At 40.1% G+C, this 15,001-nt stretch overlaps 1 protein-coding gene across 1 annotated transcript; it reads right to left on the bottom strand.

Moving 5' to 3' along the window:
• Positions 1 to 306: 306 nt before the first annotated feature.
• Positions 307 to 13,557, bottom strand: SLC25A46 (solute carrier family 25 member 46). The gene is made up of 8 exons (XM_035310090.1): positions 13,252 to 13,557; positions 11,677 to 11,719; positions 9,435 to 9,492; positions 8,893 to 8,970; positions 8,067 to 8,167; positions 6,144 to 6,200; positions 5,606 to 5,663; positions 307 to 2,531 (listed from the first exon to the last, which is right to left on the bottom strand). Exons 1-8 carry the CDS (start codon positions 13,469 to 13,471, stop codon positions 1,953 to 1,955), a joined length of 1,194 nt encoding a protein of 397 aa, XP_035165981.1. The 5' UTR covers positions 13,472 to 13,557; the 3' UTR covers positions 307 to 1,952.
• Between the last annotated feature and the right edge of the window lie 1,444 nt (positions 13,558 to 15,001).

The raw sequence follows: 15,001 nt of genomic DNA, 5'->3' as shown, positions 1-15,001 counted from the left end.
AGACACATCTGCATTGTTGGTCTCCAACATGTACCTAGTTACTTCAAGGCAACTCTAGTTGGCATCAGTTGAATTTAACTTCGAAAAGGCTGTTTTTATGTATTAAAAGGTGGAATTAAAAATGGCCTGCACAATCTAGTCTGAAGTCAATGATGTCCTTGCTTAGAGGAGGAATTTGGGGTAGATGACCTGCCAAGATCCTTTCCAAACTGGATGTTTCTCAGATATGGCTCATTCTTCATACTTACACAGAAACTTTTGAAAAGTAAAAAAAAAAAAAAAAAAGAAACAAGTATTTTACCCATGTTCTTGCATGTAGTTTTAATTCAATGTGGTCTTGCACTTAGGAAGGTTGAGCAATTTGAAAAAGCCGTTATGAAGTATATACAACAAAGCATAACATACGAACCAGGCTTCCTTTGTGTGCCTCTTCAGTGAATTACTTCAAAATATTTACAACAAATTCTCACTTTATTTGATTGCTTTCATTCTAGACACTAAATTCTCCATTAACAGTATTTCAAAACAAGTTCCCAATTTCACTACACTTTCCATTTCAATGCTTACGTATTTTAAAAAAAACATGAAAGTTACTTTAACCATAAAGCAGACTTGCAAATGATTTCAAGTCAGAGCTTATGAACAGCAACACTTTTTCACTGTTTTGCCATTACTACTTTCCATAAATGGTAGCTACTATACAATGCTTAAAGATTAAATGCACACCAATTTACAGTATTTGAAGATAAAGACTTGCTACAGGGAAGTGTGAAGAAGGTAACAGACTCATATAATTTAAAAGTGACTCCCCACATGCCTGCTTTATTTGCTAAAATCACACCCCCCTGCAACACTTTTCATTATATTCACTGATGAAGCCAACAAATAAGTTATTTAGAATGACCAAAACTCATCTTCAGACTGACAGACTTAATTTTTTTTACTAGGTGAAGAGTGCAAAAACGGTACATTTCAGTATCTGCTTGCACATGAACAGATTGAATTCTGCTTCACAAAATATCTAATCCATCAGAGACTTTAAGCAAAGGACATGAGTGCTAAATCTTAAGTAGGTAATTTCGTACATATCCCTCCAATCTAGCAAAAGAGAAACTTCAGAAATGGCCAACTGATCATTTTCCTCTCAGTACACTGTGAACATTGATACTAAATACATTTGCAAGATTATTCTACTCTTAGATGGAATAAAACTAAACTGAAGTTATGAGTGGAAAGTGGTCTAAGAATGGCACTTACACATGCACACAACAGCTTCTAATTTTCTTTTATTCACACACTTTAGTTACTGTAAGCCTTGTGAACAAACTGCAAGACAGCCACATTTTTACATTCTGTGCAACTTTATCCCCAAAAAAGTTTTTATTTTTTTATAAAGCAAAAGATCCATCTTCTGCCACACTGCAGCAAATTAAGCTTATATACTTGTAAATTATGTGATTTATGTCTACTTAAGTTACTTTTACAGTTTCTGTTTTGCTGACAGGTCCATTAACAGTGAAGCTGAAAACACTTAAAAGACCAGTAAGCCCAGTCTCACGTTTCCAAGTTCCTACAACTCATGAAATAAATTCCTTTAAACTGTCTAGCAGTCCAAATTAAATATCAGATACGATGTTTATAGAGCAAAGATCAAGAATTCATATCCATTCAATAAGTCAGTTAATCAGTAAGAGGAAAGGTAAATCCTCATTCCAACCATATTTGAAATTATCCCCTTTTGTATGACTGCATATTATATTCGTGTTTATCATTTTAAATTTAAACAGTACTTTTTGAATGGCATTCATCTAAATTTCCAGTTTTGAAAAAAAGTTCTTTTACAAGAATCCACAGAATGGATTCTTCAAGCTCTACTTTCTATGCCATTTTAACAATAATTAGGTTAGTATAACTCAATTATGTCCACTGTGCTAAATTGACACCTGAACAGATTAAGAAACATTTTGAAGCAGTGTTGAGTAGATAATTTTGGTGAGCTGTAGAACAGCCACATGCAAGGTATACTGTACTATGACAGCTCCAAATCCTTTATAAAAACCTAGCATTCCTTCTTCACGTTTTATAGTATTTATGCAGTCTCTCATCCCCTCATACTGAGTATTGATCGGAAGCACTTCATAGCCAAGGTCTGTATTGTCAATTATTGTGCGTGTCCCTTGAATATGAAGGCGGTGTAAAACTGTCTCCAGCGGGTAAAGCATGACATCAGCACAAAGGCTAGCAGCAAAGCTAGCAATAAGTTCAGGAAAATACGCATCCAGCATGCTCTGCACAGAAGTAGAGCTCTCTGTTGGAAGGTTGTGGGAATTATCCCTTTTCAGAACAAACAAAACAAGCTTCTGGATGATGGAACTGATGACATAGTGAAGAACTCCATGTACGGCAGTTGGAAAAATCAAGACCATTAGAGGAAGGAGACGCTTGCTGTGAGGTACTCCCAAGCCTACAACTCTGCCAATTCCTTCTTTCACACAGTCCAGAATACCAGGATTGTCTCGAATGATTTCACTCTACAAGTAAAAAGGATTAGTTACAACTTGTGCTGCCCATTTCCAAACCATGCTGACATTACCACTGCTGAATTTTATCTTAAGATAGTTATATTTGCATACGACTATGTCTACACAGCTTTACTGATATTATAAAATTCTCTGCTTTAATGTTCTTGGTAAGTAGCATTCTTAATAGCAATCTGGTAAATGTGCTGTAAAAAAAAAATGAACCCACCTTAAAGAGCCTCCTTTTCATCTATGTTCCACTTATTTGTGTTATTAGCAAAGAAATACAACTTTCAGCTTACCACTGAAAGTATCACTCTGCACAACAATGATCATGTACTGAAAATGTCTAATTCTGAACTCAAATCCCAGGAAGCATTTACTAAAGTTAAAAATCCTTTGCTGTAAGGTTTTTAACTCTAGTCTTTGATCTTGTGTGCGCATAACAAAGACTTCCTCAACTGAACCTCAACTAAGTTGACTTGAAAGATCATCTTTACTTGGAATTTAATAAATTCAGCCATTGATATTTCCATTTTACTTTTGGAGTCTAAAACAGCATTTTATACATGCTACCTCTCAGAAAAGAAATAATTTTGTTCATATAGCATAGAATTATTTATTTTATTATTTTATTATTATATTCCACCTATGCTTGCATGATTAAGCCAAAAGATGTTGTTTCCCCTCCTAATGCTTATACAGATTTGGTGTTTTATCATTACCGTTACATCCAAAATTCAAGATCTGGGAGTTCTCCTCAAATACAGAGTACATGCTGGCTATGTCTTGATCATATGCCAGTACAAAACTAGAACACTCATAAGTAAACTGGGGAAAGATGAATGGCATTTATGATCTGTCTGCCAAAGAGATAAGCTAGTTCAACTACCTCAGAATATTTTGTTGATCCAGTCTTTAAATGCAAGTAATACATTATAACTCCTACTGAGATCTGTTGTCCCTTGTATCACTATCACTGCATTCAAAACTGTGCTTGATTTTGTCAAACGCGCCACCATGTGGTTTGATATGTACAAAACATAAGGAATGACATGACTACAAACTTTTACCACTTAAATCTATTTTGATAAAATATATTTACTTGGAGAAGTGTGTCTATTAATGGTAGGAATTGTAGGGTTTATCAGAGTTAAGAAAATCGAAGTTAACATGAGCCTCTTAGTAACAAATCCCACAATCTTTAACTTTCATAGTCTGTAATTCGTAATTGTCCTCTTGCAAGCACAGAAATATAAACCGGTTAAGACAGGTTGCCTCCCTGCAGTGATGAATACAGCATATATTACGGACAGATGCTAACTAAGACTACTTTTTCTGTGTTTCTGTCGAGGAAATTAATGATTATGCCTCCAGGAACTGTAGGCTACGTTTCATACAGCACAGATACATCCATTCAATAAAATACTGACACACAGCTGAACCCACTAAGCCTAAAATCCTATCAGACCTCACTAGGATTACTGTCATAAACAATGCTTTACAGAGATGATCACTTGTTTAAAAGTTGGGGTTTTGGCTTTCTGCTCATTTTCCAATTAAGCATTGCTTTCTAGCAAAAAAAATAATTTGAATCTGTTTTCTGGTAACAAGGTACTTAATCATGTCTGGTCTACCACTTATCGGTAAAACTACCACACCCAACAACACAGCTAACATTCCCTTGTTCAAAACCACAAGCAGCACCTGAACAAAACATTTTCTGTGGCTCAGTAGAACTCAAGAAACAGGAACATTATTCTATCACTGTTTCAAGTTCCAGGATTATGATTTGCTCAGTGTCAAGCTCTTCCTCAAGACACAAAAGCTTCCTAAAATCATCTCAGTAGGAGACCAAAAAAATCTCGCTATGCTTTCACAAACTCTGAGATCCACTCAGGCTAGATCTCTGGAACATTGTTTCCAAAACAATGCCGCAAGAGAGAGGAAGGGTGTTTCTTAAATATAAAGCAATTTTAGATAATGTGGGCTTCTCGTTTGAAGTATAACTACCCTACATTCTCCCCATGGAGGCACCATCAATCTCACCTATCCTGTTAGTACAAAATGTTGCCAGATCATACAGCCTTCCTAGTGCCTTCTAAGAAATTTGGATCCTCTGCATAGATCAGTCCATTAACAGTCCATACCTCTCCAGTACATGCTGGAACTAAGTCAGACTTCTTTGCCTGTTCTCCACAGAAAACATACCATTACATAGACACACACCAGTAGTCCAACTGCAGGTTTCAGCAGTTGGGTCTGAATCAGTCCTGACTGTACTTACAACTTGCCTGAATGAAAGTGGTTACTTTGGAGAGTGAATGACGTGAGTGACTATCCTGCATCACCTTCCACATGAAAGCTCAACTTACAGTAAGAGTGCCATTAGCAGCACAAAGAGACTTTCATAATTAAGAGTAACTCATTTTATGGATATAGCTGGAAGAATTATGTTGGACTGTACGTAAACCTGTCTTTCTCTCCCCAGAGACACAACAACTCACTGAAAGATAAACTGCAATACAATGCTATGGGTTACTCTGTACTGTTACAGAGCAAGTATCCCAGATAACACATCCAGATTTTCCTTAAATTTATTTTGAAGGAAGAACTTAGGTGAAAATTTAAAAGCAAAAGCTGACTGGATGAAAACAAGTCTGAAACAGTGGAGTTCAGTATTTTGACAAAACAAAGCTGAATTACCAGAACAGCTTTTTAATTATTACAAGTGAGTAGTCATGCTAATAACCTACCTAGCAAGCCTTTTATTACCTTCTTAAAGACTTCTCTATGATCTCTCTTCTTCCATGTATGGATGTAACATTCTTATTTAACACACAATATATTCCAACTGTTTGTATTAAGCATGCTTTGATTCTAGACTTCCACTTAAGATGGCACAACCAACACAACCAACATACCTATCACAGTAAAATTTATCAGAGCTGGTAGGTCACACAGCCTTGAACAAAACAGATACAACTACTATAACCCAAAGCCAAAGTCTCACTTCTCCACATAATCTATTTCATAAAAAGAATAACAATATCTTTTAAAATGCTGTATATACACTTGTAAATTACCTGCACAGTTTCAATCAGGCTTGCAGAATAAAAAGGCATTGCTACCACATGTGTTAACCTGTAGAAATTAACAAAAATGAGAATTATGTACACAACAATACTATAGTTTTATCCAACTCTGTGCCTGAAAGCAGATTCAGTTATTTAGCTAGTCATGCCTGAGGGAAAACTAACAAACCATAACTCAATTATTAAAACACAAAATAAGCTGCCAAGATGTTCTGAAGTTCTGTTAAATTCTATTCTCATGTGACAGATCAATTAAAGACTCTCAGATACCAGAATTCAATTACCAGAAGAATTTGAATTTTAAATTAGTCTGGGTCCATACAGATACAGGAGAATCCAGTACAAGAAAATCTGACAAACTGGCACATGCAATCAACATGGTTCAAAAAAAAAAAGAAGAATTTTAGAATTACCATTAGTACCCTGTCAAGTAACCAGAGCTGCAGATTATACTGCCATACATTTAATAGCTTTACTATTATTGTTTAGACAATAAAAAAGATAAGGTAATAACTACAGCTATACTTACCCTTTGAGCAGAAGGTGTCCACCTATCTGTTTGAGGTTCCATTTATGTGAGAGCTCTCTAAAAAGAAAAGGAGTATTTACTGTACTATGGATAAGAACAATTACCCAAGGATTTCTTTCAACATCCAGTTTTCATATTGGTGTTCTACTATTACTCTACAGATGTGTCTTTCCACTACAGGAAATCCTGCAGTCACCTATGCACATTTAGTAAATCATGCTCAACTTTCTAAATTTAGATATTCTAGATATTTTAACAAATAAGCTTTTAATTATTAGTAAGGTGTCTGTAGCTCTCACAGCTACTACCTCTAGTGTTCTGCATTTATTTTGCATTCTAATATACTACCTCTTAAAGCCATTTTCAAGGAATATTGGAAGTTTTAGTATCTCCATAGTTTTCCTTTACAAAAGTCGTCTTTATCATGTTCTGGTTTGGTTATGTTCTTTAGTCAAGTACACTTGACTAGAACCCCACACTAGCTCAAGGACATACATTTTCATACATATTCAACTGCCATACATTTCATAAATACTCTACATATAATGTAAGGATATTTCTACCTGAAATACTGGACACATTTGACTTGATTTTTTTTTAAATAAGCTCTAATGTATTCAGTTTAAGTTCTTGTCCAGAAATCAGACTCGCACACTGCTTTAATGCAAGAAAGAAAACTTTGTTCTTTGAAGAACTGTTGATAACTAGGAGGTATCACTATCTTAAATACATAGAATTTCACTTCCTCCTGAAGTTACACAAAAGTTTTAAGAACACCTAGGTGGCACTTCTGTTGTAAGGAATAACCTCCACCTCCCTGTGACAGCCAAATGATGCATGCTACTACTCAAAAGGAAAGCATCCAGTAGAAAACTGCAGTGCGATGTATGCACAAGACAACCATTTGAGCCAGATCCTTTCCCCAACCTGGTTGTGACTGCTCACATACTGTGGTCGTACAAGGAGCGGGGTAGCACTGAGGAAGTTGCTATCTTTTACTAACTTTTGATTATCTCAAAGTCTCTCTGAATTTCACTAAAAGTTTTAGTGACTTTATGCAATAGTATCTTTCACATGTGCTGCATACTCTGAAAGCATCCGTAACAAAACTGACAGAATGCTATTACATGCTGACATGCACAGTCAGCCTTTTATGTTAAGCTCTGGACCATTATAAAACAAAACACTGATAAAAAGCCTACAGACAAAAAGGCTTTCTCACACATCTCAAAGAAGAAAGACATCACTGTTTTAACATAACTCTGGAATTGTAATTCAAAATAGGAAGAGTTACAAATCAAAATACTAAACATCTAAACTGGTACAGTGTAGGATAGACACAGGCAGAGTGGTGAATCTCTTTAAATGAAGTCACTCGTTTTTTGGTTGTATTCCCTTTGTTCAGTATTCTGATAACATAGATACAACTGTTAGGAAGGAGAAGAAAAGACAGTGCTGACAGCCACATGAACTCTTACTTAGCACATCTTTTAATTTATTAGTGCTGGCTACTCTATCTTCTCACCTACCACAGAGCAAGCAGTCAGCAACAGCTCATTAGCTATGCATGTTTTCTGTGTTTAGATTAATGTAACCAGGACTTTTATGCATCATATTTGCTCATACCACAAAATGAAAGAAACACCAATTTTGTGACAGTGGAATTATACTGAAGACCAGCTTCGAGTATTGTCTGTATAGTTAGACCAGTAAGCAAACGTGACTTCCACAAAGTCTCTCACTGTTTAATTACAAGGCTGTCTTTGCCAAGACAACCCCATAATGCTAAAACCACCTATTTAATTTCAGTTGATTAGAGCAATCAGACAAATTTCAACCAACCTTGTATTTCTCACTGTGTGAATACAAGTCAACAATTGATGATCGTTCTGTTAGCTACAGTAAGAAAAAAAAAAGCAGTACCTCGGCAATGGTGTAAATTCACTGACGATGCCTTCTGTTCCCAGGGTTATTCCCTGAACAATGAATGTGCTGCCCATTCCTTTCCAAAGAGCTCTTGGACCCTGTGTTTTGAAATACATAGTTATATTCATGCAATGTAATACTCAAAGTATTTTCACCATCTCACTGATTTTTATAGATTTTCAGCAAATCCAAGCTGCACAGAGGTACAATTCTACTGTTAAACTTCAGTATCATGAAATCCAGGGGATGATTAACTTTCAACTCTGAAGAAAGTTGTATTAATAGATAACTTCAGTTGTCAACAATCTTAGAGACAGCTATCTTATCCTATGCCATAAATTTAACACTATTTCAAATGAACAAAATTAACTGGAGATGTTAAAACACTCTCATAAGGAATCCAGAAACTCTTTTCTCAATGTTCACTGATCTGAGTATCAAAACTTACATTCCACCCCATTCCCTAAGACTATGCAGAACTCAAAATTCATACAATACTGTCTTCAGAAGTAGTCATCTAACACTGGATAATCTCTTTATCTATGTAAAGATTAATGATTTTTTATATTGCTAACTGAAAAACAACTAGTTTGAGGGACCCTTTTATTTCCTAACATCTACACACCCTTCCCACCAAGTAACAGTTTTCCTAAGAAAAGGTTACCTAAGAAAAGGTTACATTTACCTTCTTGCAACATTTCTGCAGCTGTAAATATAACATTCCCTTCCAATTGCCACCTGTTTATCAACCATCAGCTGCATAAAGAGCTACAGATGTCAGTATACAAACATACTCAGACACAGACTGGCACCACACACTGACCTGTGTCTTATTGATGCTGTACATAATATTGACAATAGTAAATGGAGTGAGATGGTAATTCCGAGCATGATAATTAACCTGTTAAAAATATAAAGAGAGCAGCTTTATAAACACACAAGTTACAACTCTGAAGAAAAAAACACTTCACTTTTGTAAAGGTCAAAATGACCAACATATGAATAAATTCTCAATGAAATTTAGGGAAGCAGGCAGACCTTTCAAATGTTTGTATGCTGAAAACGTAAACAAAAGAGCATAAAACAGAAAATGTTTGAAACAAAATATCCTGCTAGTAAATGGGATCTGAAAGCTGTTTCAGAGATGAAGAACTCATTTGCTGTAATTTGTCATTATCCAGACAAAAAAAGAATACTCTAGTTAAGTTTCAGAACAGAAAACGTGTACACTACAAACAGAAACATGACAATGCTGCAGCATCTCCTTAAAGTTATAAAGCTTCGTTATACTTTACAGAATATGATGACAAAAAATATCATAGTACACAAAAGATTGGACTGGAAGAGGTAATATAAAAGATATACCTGACACTGACGACGTAGAACAATGCAAGGATGTGCCAACACATTTTCTGTAAATAAGCTTTAAAAGAAAAGTGTATTTAAAGTATTGGAAGCAACTGTAAATCTATTAGAAAAGGCTTGTTATTGTTCTCTAAGAACATTAGATCTGTACTTGAAAAAACTATACATTACTCAGTGAATTAATCAGGCATTTTGGAGGGCTACCTCACAGTATACCAATACTACACAGGAACAAATACAAAAATACACAACACATATATGGTCTTTCTCATAGTGAATATATGCATATGTATGTATTTCCCATAGACAAAACAGTGCACCAGAATTCTTAAGCCTTTCCTGTGTAAAATATGAGGAGACAAGACCAGGCAGAGGCAGGATATTGGAAAGATAGCTTAGTTTTCAGTTTTATGTTAGTTCTGCACACTACAGGATTAGTCAAGACCTTCTCTAGCAAAGCTAGTGAATGGTACCAACAGCTACTTTTGAATTTCAGTTACACATTTCTCATCAGAAAATGTTACTGTCCCATCATCTTTCCTCCTAGTTCCAGGAACAGCATTCAACCAAGCTTCCACAGGAAAAAAAGTTTCCTAGTTCTAAAATAGGATTTCTAGTCACAATCACATACAGAAACTCTTAACTGATTCTCAAAGTATCTGAGTGGGCTCTTATCTGCAAGTGGCTCCAATCTGGCCTATTGTTTAGAAAATTAAGACCTCCAGAGTTTACTTAAGCATTCCAGATAACAGCTCTGACCACCAGCTTACTGGATCATCTGGTGCAGGTGGGAGGGACTCTGGATAAACAAGTATTAAATTACACAGAAAAGTACTAAGCCTGCAGTTTCATAAATTATTGAGCTAATCAGCAGTTTGCTGCTAACAAAACAGGTAAAGCTTTCCTCATACTCCATTTTCTACCTATTTAGCTCTTCTGGTAGCCACCCCAACTAACCTTGCAAAAACTAACCTTTTCTTTCAGATGTTTTCTATGAGATTTCTGACTCTAACCATGTCACAGCAGGTCTGATGAGTAACCGGCCTGCTGCAAATGCAAAAGCCTAGGCTGGTAGAATTGATCTCAGCAGTGACATACATAATGTTGATCACCTCTCTTGACCAAAACCTGCTTTATAGTCCTAGAAGACATAGTACTCAGGATGTGAAAAACAACTGTCATGCTTGATTAATTTAAACTAAATGTTTTGAAGGACAACTGAGCCATACTAACATCTCTGTGAAAGAGATCAGCATGCTCCTGCCCTATGGCTTCACTCTTTACTGCTCACACCTGAGCCCATTAGCTTGATAAGGTTGGAAATAACTCTTAACATGTGTGGCCTGATTTCCAACCTCTTCAATGCTACTGTAACAAAAAGGCTGATCCATGCACAAGACAAACCACTGTAAGGGAAGAAGTGGGAGAAGGAAGACAGTTTCATGAGATGGGAACTCACTGCTTGCCAGAAATGGTCATTCCTATTCCCTCTTCTTTATCCCTTCCCTCTCCTATCCTCTGCTGGCACTACTTCCAGGTGACTGGCTGGCTATTGCAGAGTCAGCTCCCAGGTCAATTAACTTGCTTCATAAAACAGCAAAAAAATCATCCAGCTCTTTTCCCTGTCTTTGCCTTTTAAATGAGTCAAATTGGTTAAACCAAGTTCTTAGAGTCATCAAGGGTGACAACAATAGGGTAGAGAGCAGGACAGGCTAGAGGCCAGGTAAGAGGTCTTTCTCGTTGAAGAGAAGTACACAAGAGGAACCTCAACTGCACAGGAAACTGTGCACGTTGGAATCCACCACTTTCAAAAATACTACCAGTAATTAGTATCAGCATAATAATGAATAAAATGGATATTAGACTACTTGGCTAGATCAGTATCACTAACCCAAGATACACTGATATTATACTTAAGGGCATTATCTTGTTCTTAGGAAACCTTCACATTATCTAAGTATATGTACAAAACGCGGCAAGTGTGTGAACAGTTTTCTTGTATGACTTTGAGATTGCTGTGAAAAAGAATTTCTTACATTCACTGTTCCTACAGTGATTTTGAGAAACATTTCAGTTAAAGAAAAATCAAAACCTAAATGGATTTTAGGTGGTAGATTTCTACAGGCACTTCAGCTGCATAAGTCTACTGGCATAAAAAAATAACAAAAACGTATGTGGGATTATATGACAGCTACAGTCTTACTACAAAATAATCACTTAAAATTAAATACACAAGTCTTACCTTGCAAGGCCAATACCAAAGCCTGCAAATCTGTTCAACTGTTCTGCAAGACATGAAAACAGAATATACAGCATTGATAATCAAGAAGGGTGGAGGAAAATACCATGCACTCCATCAAACAAACAACAAAAAACAACAACAACAAAAAACCACTGTTTTATACTGTACTTGCTTCAAAAATTTAGAAGTACTAAACAACAACATTTACGAGAACTTAGCAAAAGACATATAACACTATTCACCCAGGAATATTTGCACTTTGGACTACGTTTGAATTCGTGCACTCTTTTATAAGATTTTTATTGTATTAAAACAGCTTAAGGAAAAAAAGGAGTCAGAGTGAACGACTACAGTAAAACACAGAATCTTTTAATATCCAAAAGAGCTAACTCCAACCAACCACTGAAACAACTAGCATAAATGACAAGTTTGCAACAGCTCCAATGCACAAACTTGCATGTCTAGGGTGAAATTACTATAAAAATCAAAGATGATAAAAAGAGATAGACTTGGGGTAAGGTAGCATAACATGTACAACATGATTTTGTAATCATTAGTCTACCTCCACTCCTTTGCAAAAAAATAGATACAAGAAAAACTTGAAAATTGCAACTAGAATAATGGGTTCAGTTCCCTGTTGTTTGCTAACTTACATATTTACACCTTGGGAATTACCTGAACAGGTTTTTAAGAAGAGCAGTATCAGTACTGTAAATACAATGCAGAATTAATATTCAGCCCTGCAAACTACTGGGTGAAAACAGACTGTAAATACGGGTAGTTGCAGTAACCTCAATGGAGCTCCACAAAGCCCTCCTGCAAAGAATGATAAGACTCTCCACTTGTAGAGGCTGGACTCAATGATAGGGCAACTCCTTTATCAGCCCTCTAAAATGCAGAATCAACATAACCTCCATGAGCAGATAGGCCAGAAAAAGGTGGAGTTGGAGTATATATGATTGGTTGTGTGTTAGGTAATGCTTTCAAGGATGAAAACTCAATTAAGGGCTTTCAGTGACAAAAGCTCAATTAAGGGCTGTACGCAGACTCAGTGGTGGACTGAAAAATCCCACAGAACTGCAGGGTGAAAAAACATTCATCCATGATACAATTTATTTTATCTACGCAAGTCTTTCATAAAACTTTGATGCTCAAGCATACATACGTTGCTCCAGAACATCCTTGTAATTAAAGCAGCCTAGATTTACAGACTTTCTCTTAGTTCATGCCAATACCACAACGGCATACAGCGACTGCACTTCTGAGGGCTTCCACCGTCTCCCTGGCAGTGACTAGCACACACTCGGAACGAGGTTTCTTCCTCACATACTACCAGCCCCACGGCTCCTCCACCAGCAGGCACGATGGCGGTTCTCACTTCCGCAACCCACGCCGTAACCCCTGTGCATTTCTCTCAAGGTGACAACGAACCGGCAGGGACACAACGCGGGACACCCGCGCTGACTAACACGACACCCAGCGGCACGTAACGGCCGGCGCCCTGTCGTCCTCCCGAGCACCGCCTCCGACAGGCCGGGGGAGGCCAGCAGGGCCGCGCCCCGTGCCGTGCCTTACCGGCGCCGGGTCCGGCCGCCCCGAGGCCGGGCTCCTCGTTGAGGCCCAGCGGCGTCCCCGCGCCGTACGGCGGCGTCTTCTCGCCCCAGTGCAGGTTGCGGCTGCCGGGGATGTCGGGCGGGCTGCTCACCCAGTGGCCCGGCTCCGAGGCCCTGCCGCCGGGGCCCGGCTCGCCCCGGTAGCCCAGCCCGTCGAAGCCGTCGGGGCGCCGCGGGTGCATGGCGGGGATGGGGGGGGCGCAAGGGGGAGGCCGCTCCCGGCGGCCCAACGGCCCGCGCCCGGCCGCCCCGACCGCCACTTCCGGCTGCCCGCGCCCCGCTGCAGCCCAGAGCGGGGGGCACGTGACCACGGAGGGGGCGGGGCTTGCGGGCGGGAGGGCCAATGGCAGGCCTCCCCCGGCCTTCCCCCGTCGCTGGGCGCCGGCTCCGTCCTACCCCCGGGGCACGGCCGCCCTCCAGCGGCGGGCAGGCGCCATCTTGCCCAACGTCTGCCCGAGCGCGGTGCGCCCGCCTCGCCGTGCCCGCGGTGGGCCGGGGGGACCTGCTGCCCCCGGGGGGAAGGGGGCGGCTCCGGAAAGGACAGGGCCGGCCCAGAACCCCAAGGGCTGGAGAGGACCTTCGGGGTCATCTGGTGGCGGGGTGGCTGGCTGGGGGACGGACGGCAGGGGCGCCGGCCCTCGGGGATGAGGCGCTCTGTGAGCAGCTTGCCCAAGTGACACGGGCACCAGCACTCGTTCTCCTGGGGGGCTTCAACTTCCCTGAGAGGCGCTGGAAGGATGGATAGCACTGCGCAGAGGAAGCAGTCCGGGAGGGTTCTCGAGGGTGTGGAAGGCGGCTTGCTGACACAGCTGGTTCGAGAGCCTGCCCGGGGAGCTGCCCGCTAGGCCTGCTCCTCACAAACAGAGGAGGGCTGTGGGAGATGTGACAGCTGGGGCCTGGCTTGGGCAGAGGGACCATGGAAAAGTGGAGTTTGCTATCCTTGGGGACGTCGCAGGGGTAACTTGCAAAACCGCGTCTTGAAGTTCCGGAGGGCGAACGTTGACCTACTCGGGTCACTTGCTGCAGGGGTCCCCTGGGAGAAAGGCAAAGGGGTGCAGGAAGCCTGGACGCTCCCCGAGAAGGAAATTTTAAAGGCACAGGAGCAGGCCGTCCCTGTGTGCCATAAGGCGAGCCGGGGGGAAGTCAGCGTTCCTGGTTCTCTGGAGCGGTCCCAGAGCATTGCAGGCTGGCCAGTGTGACTCCCACCTACAAGAAGAACCGTAAGGAGGACCCGGGGAAGTACAGGCCTGTCAGCCTGACCTGGGTTTCAGGAAAGTTATGGAGCAAATCATCGTGGGTGAGCTCACACGGCACTTCCTAGCATCCAGGGGATCAAGCCCACGGGTTCACAACAGGCAGGTCGTGCTTCTCCAGCCTCATCACCTTCTATGACCGTGTGACCAGACGGGTAGATGGGGGAGAGGCTGTTGATGTAGTCTTCTTAGACCTCAGCAAAGCCTTTCACACAGTCTTGCATAGTATTCCCCTGGGGAAACTGGATGCAGGTGGCCTGGCCTGGTATACCCTTCTCTGGGTAAAGAACTATCTGGAGGGCTGTGCCCAGCGGGTTGTGGTTAATGGAGTTAAGTCCTGTCAATCAGGAGTAGAGTTTAGTAAACAGATCATAACCTTTTGATTATCATAACCTTTTGATGATGGTTAGAATACAAAATTTGTCCCGTTGAGCTTGACTTGGTGGGTCTTCAGGAGAA

The sequence above is a fragment of the Oxyura jamaicensis genome, chromosome Z, assembly GCF_011077185.1.
Source record: "Oxyura jamaicensis isolate SHBP4307 breed ruddy duck chromosome Z, BPBGC_Ojam_1.0, whole genome shotgun sequence".
Classification (NCBI taxonomy): domain Eukaryota; kingdom Metazoa; phylum Chordata; class Aves; order Anseriformes; family Anatidae; genus Oxyura; species Oxyura jamaicensis.
The sequence above is the reverse complement of the archived record's forward strand: the minus strand, read 5'-3'. Positions and strand labels throughout refer to the sequence as shown.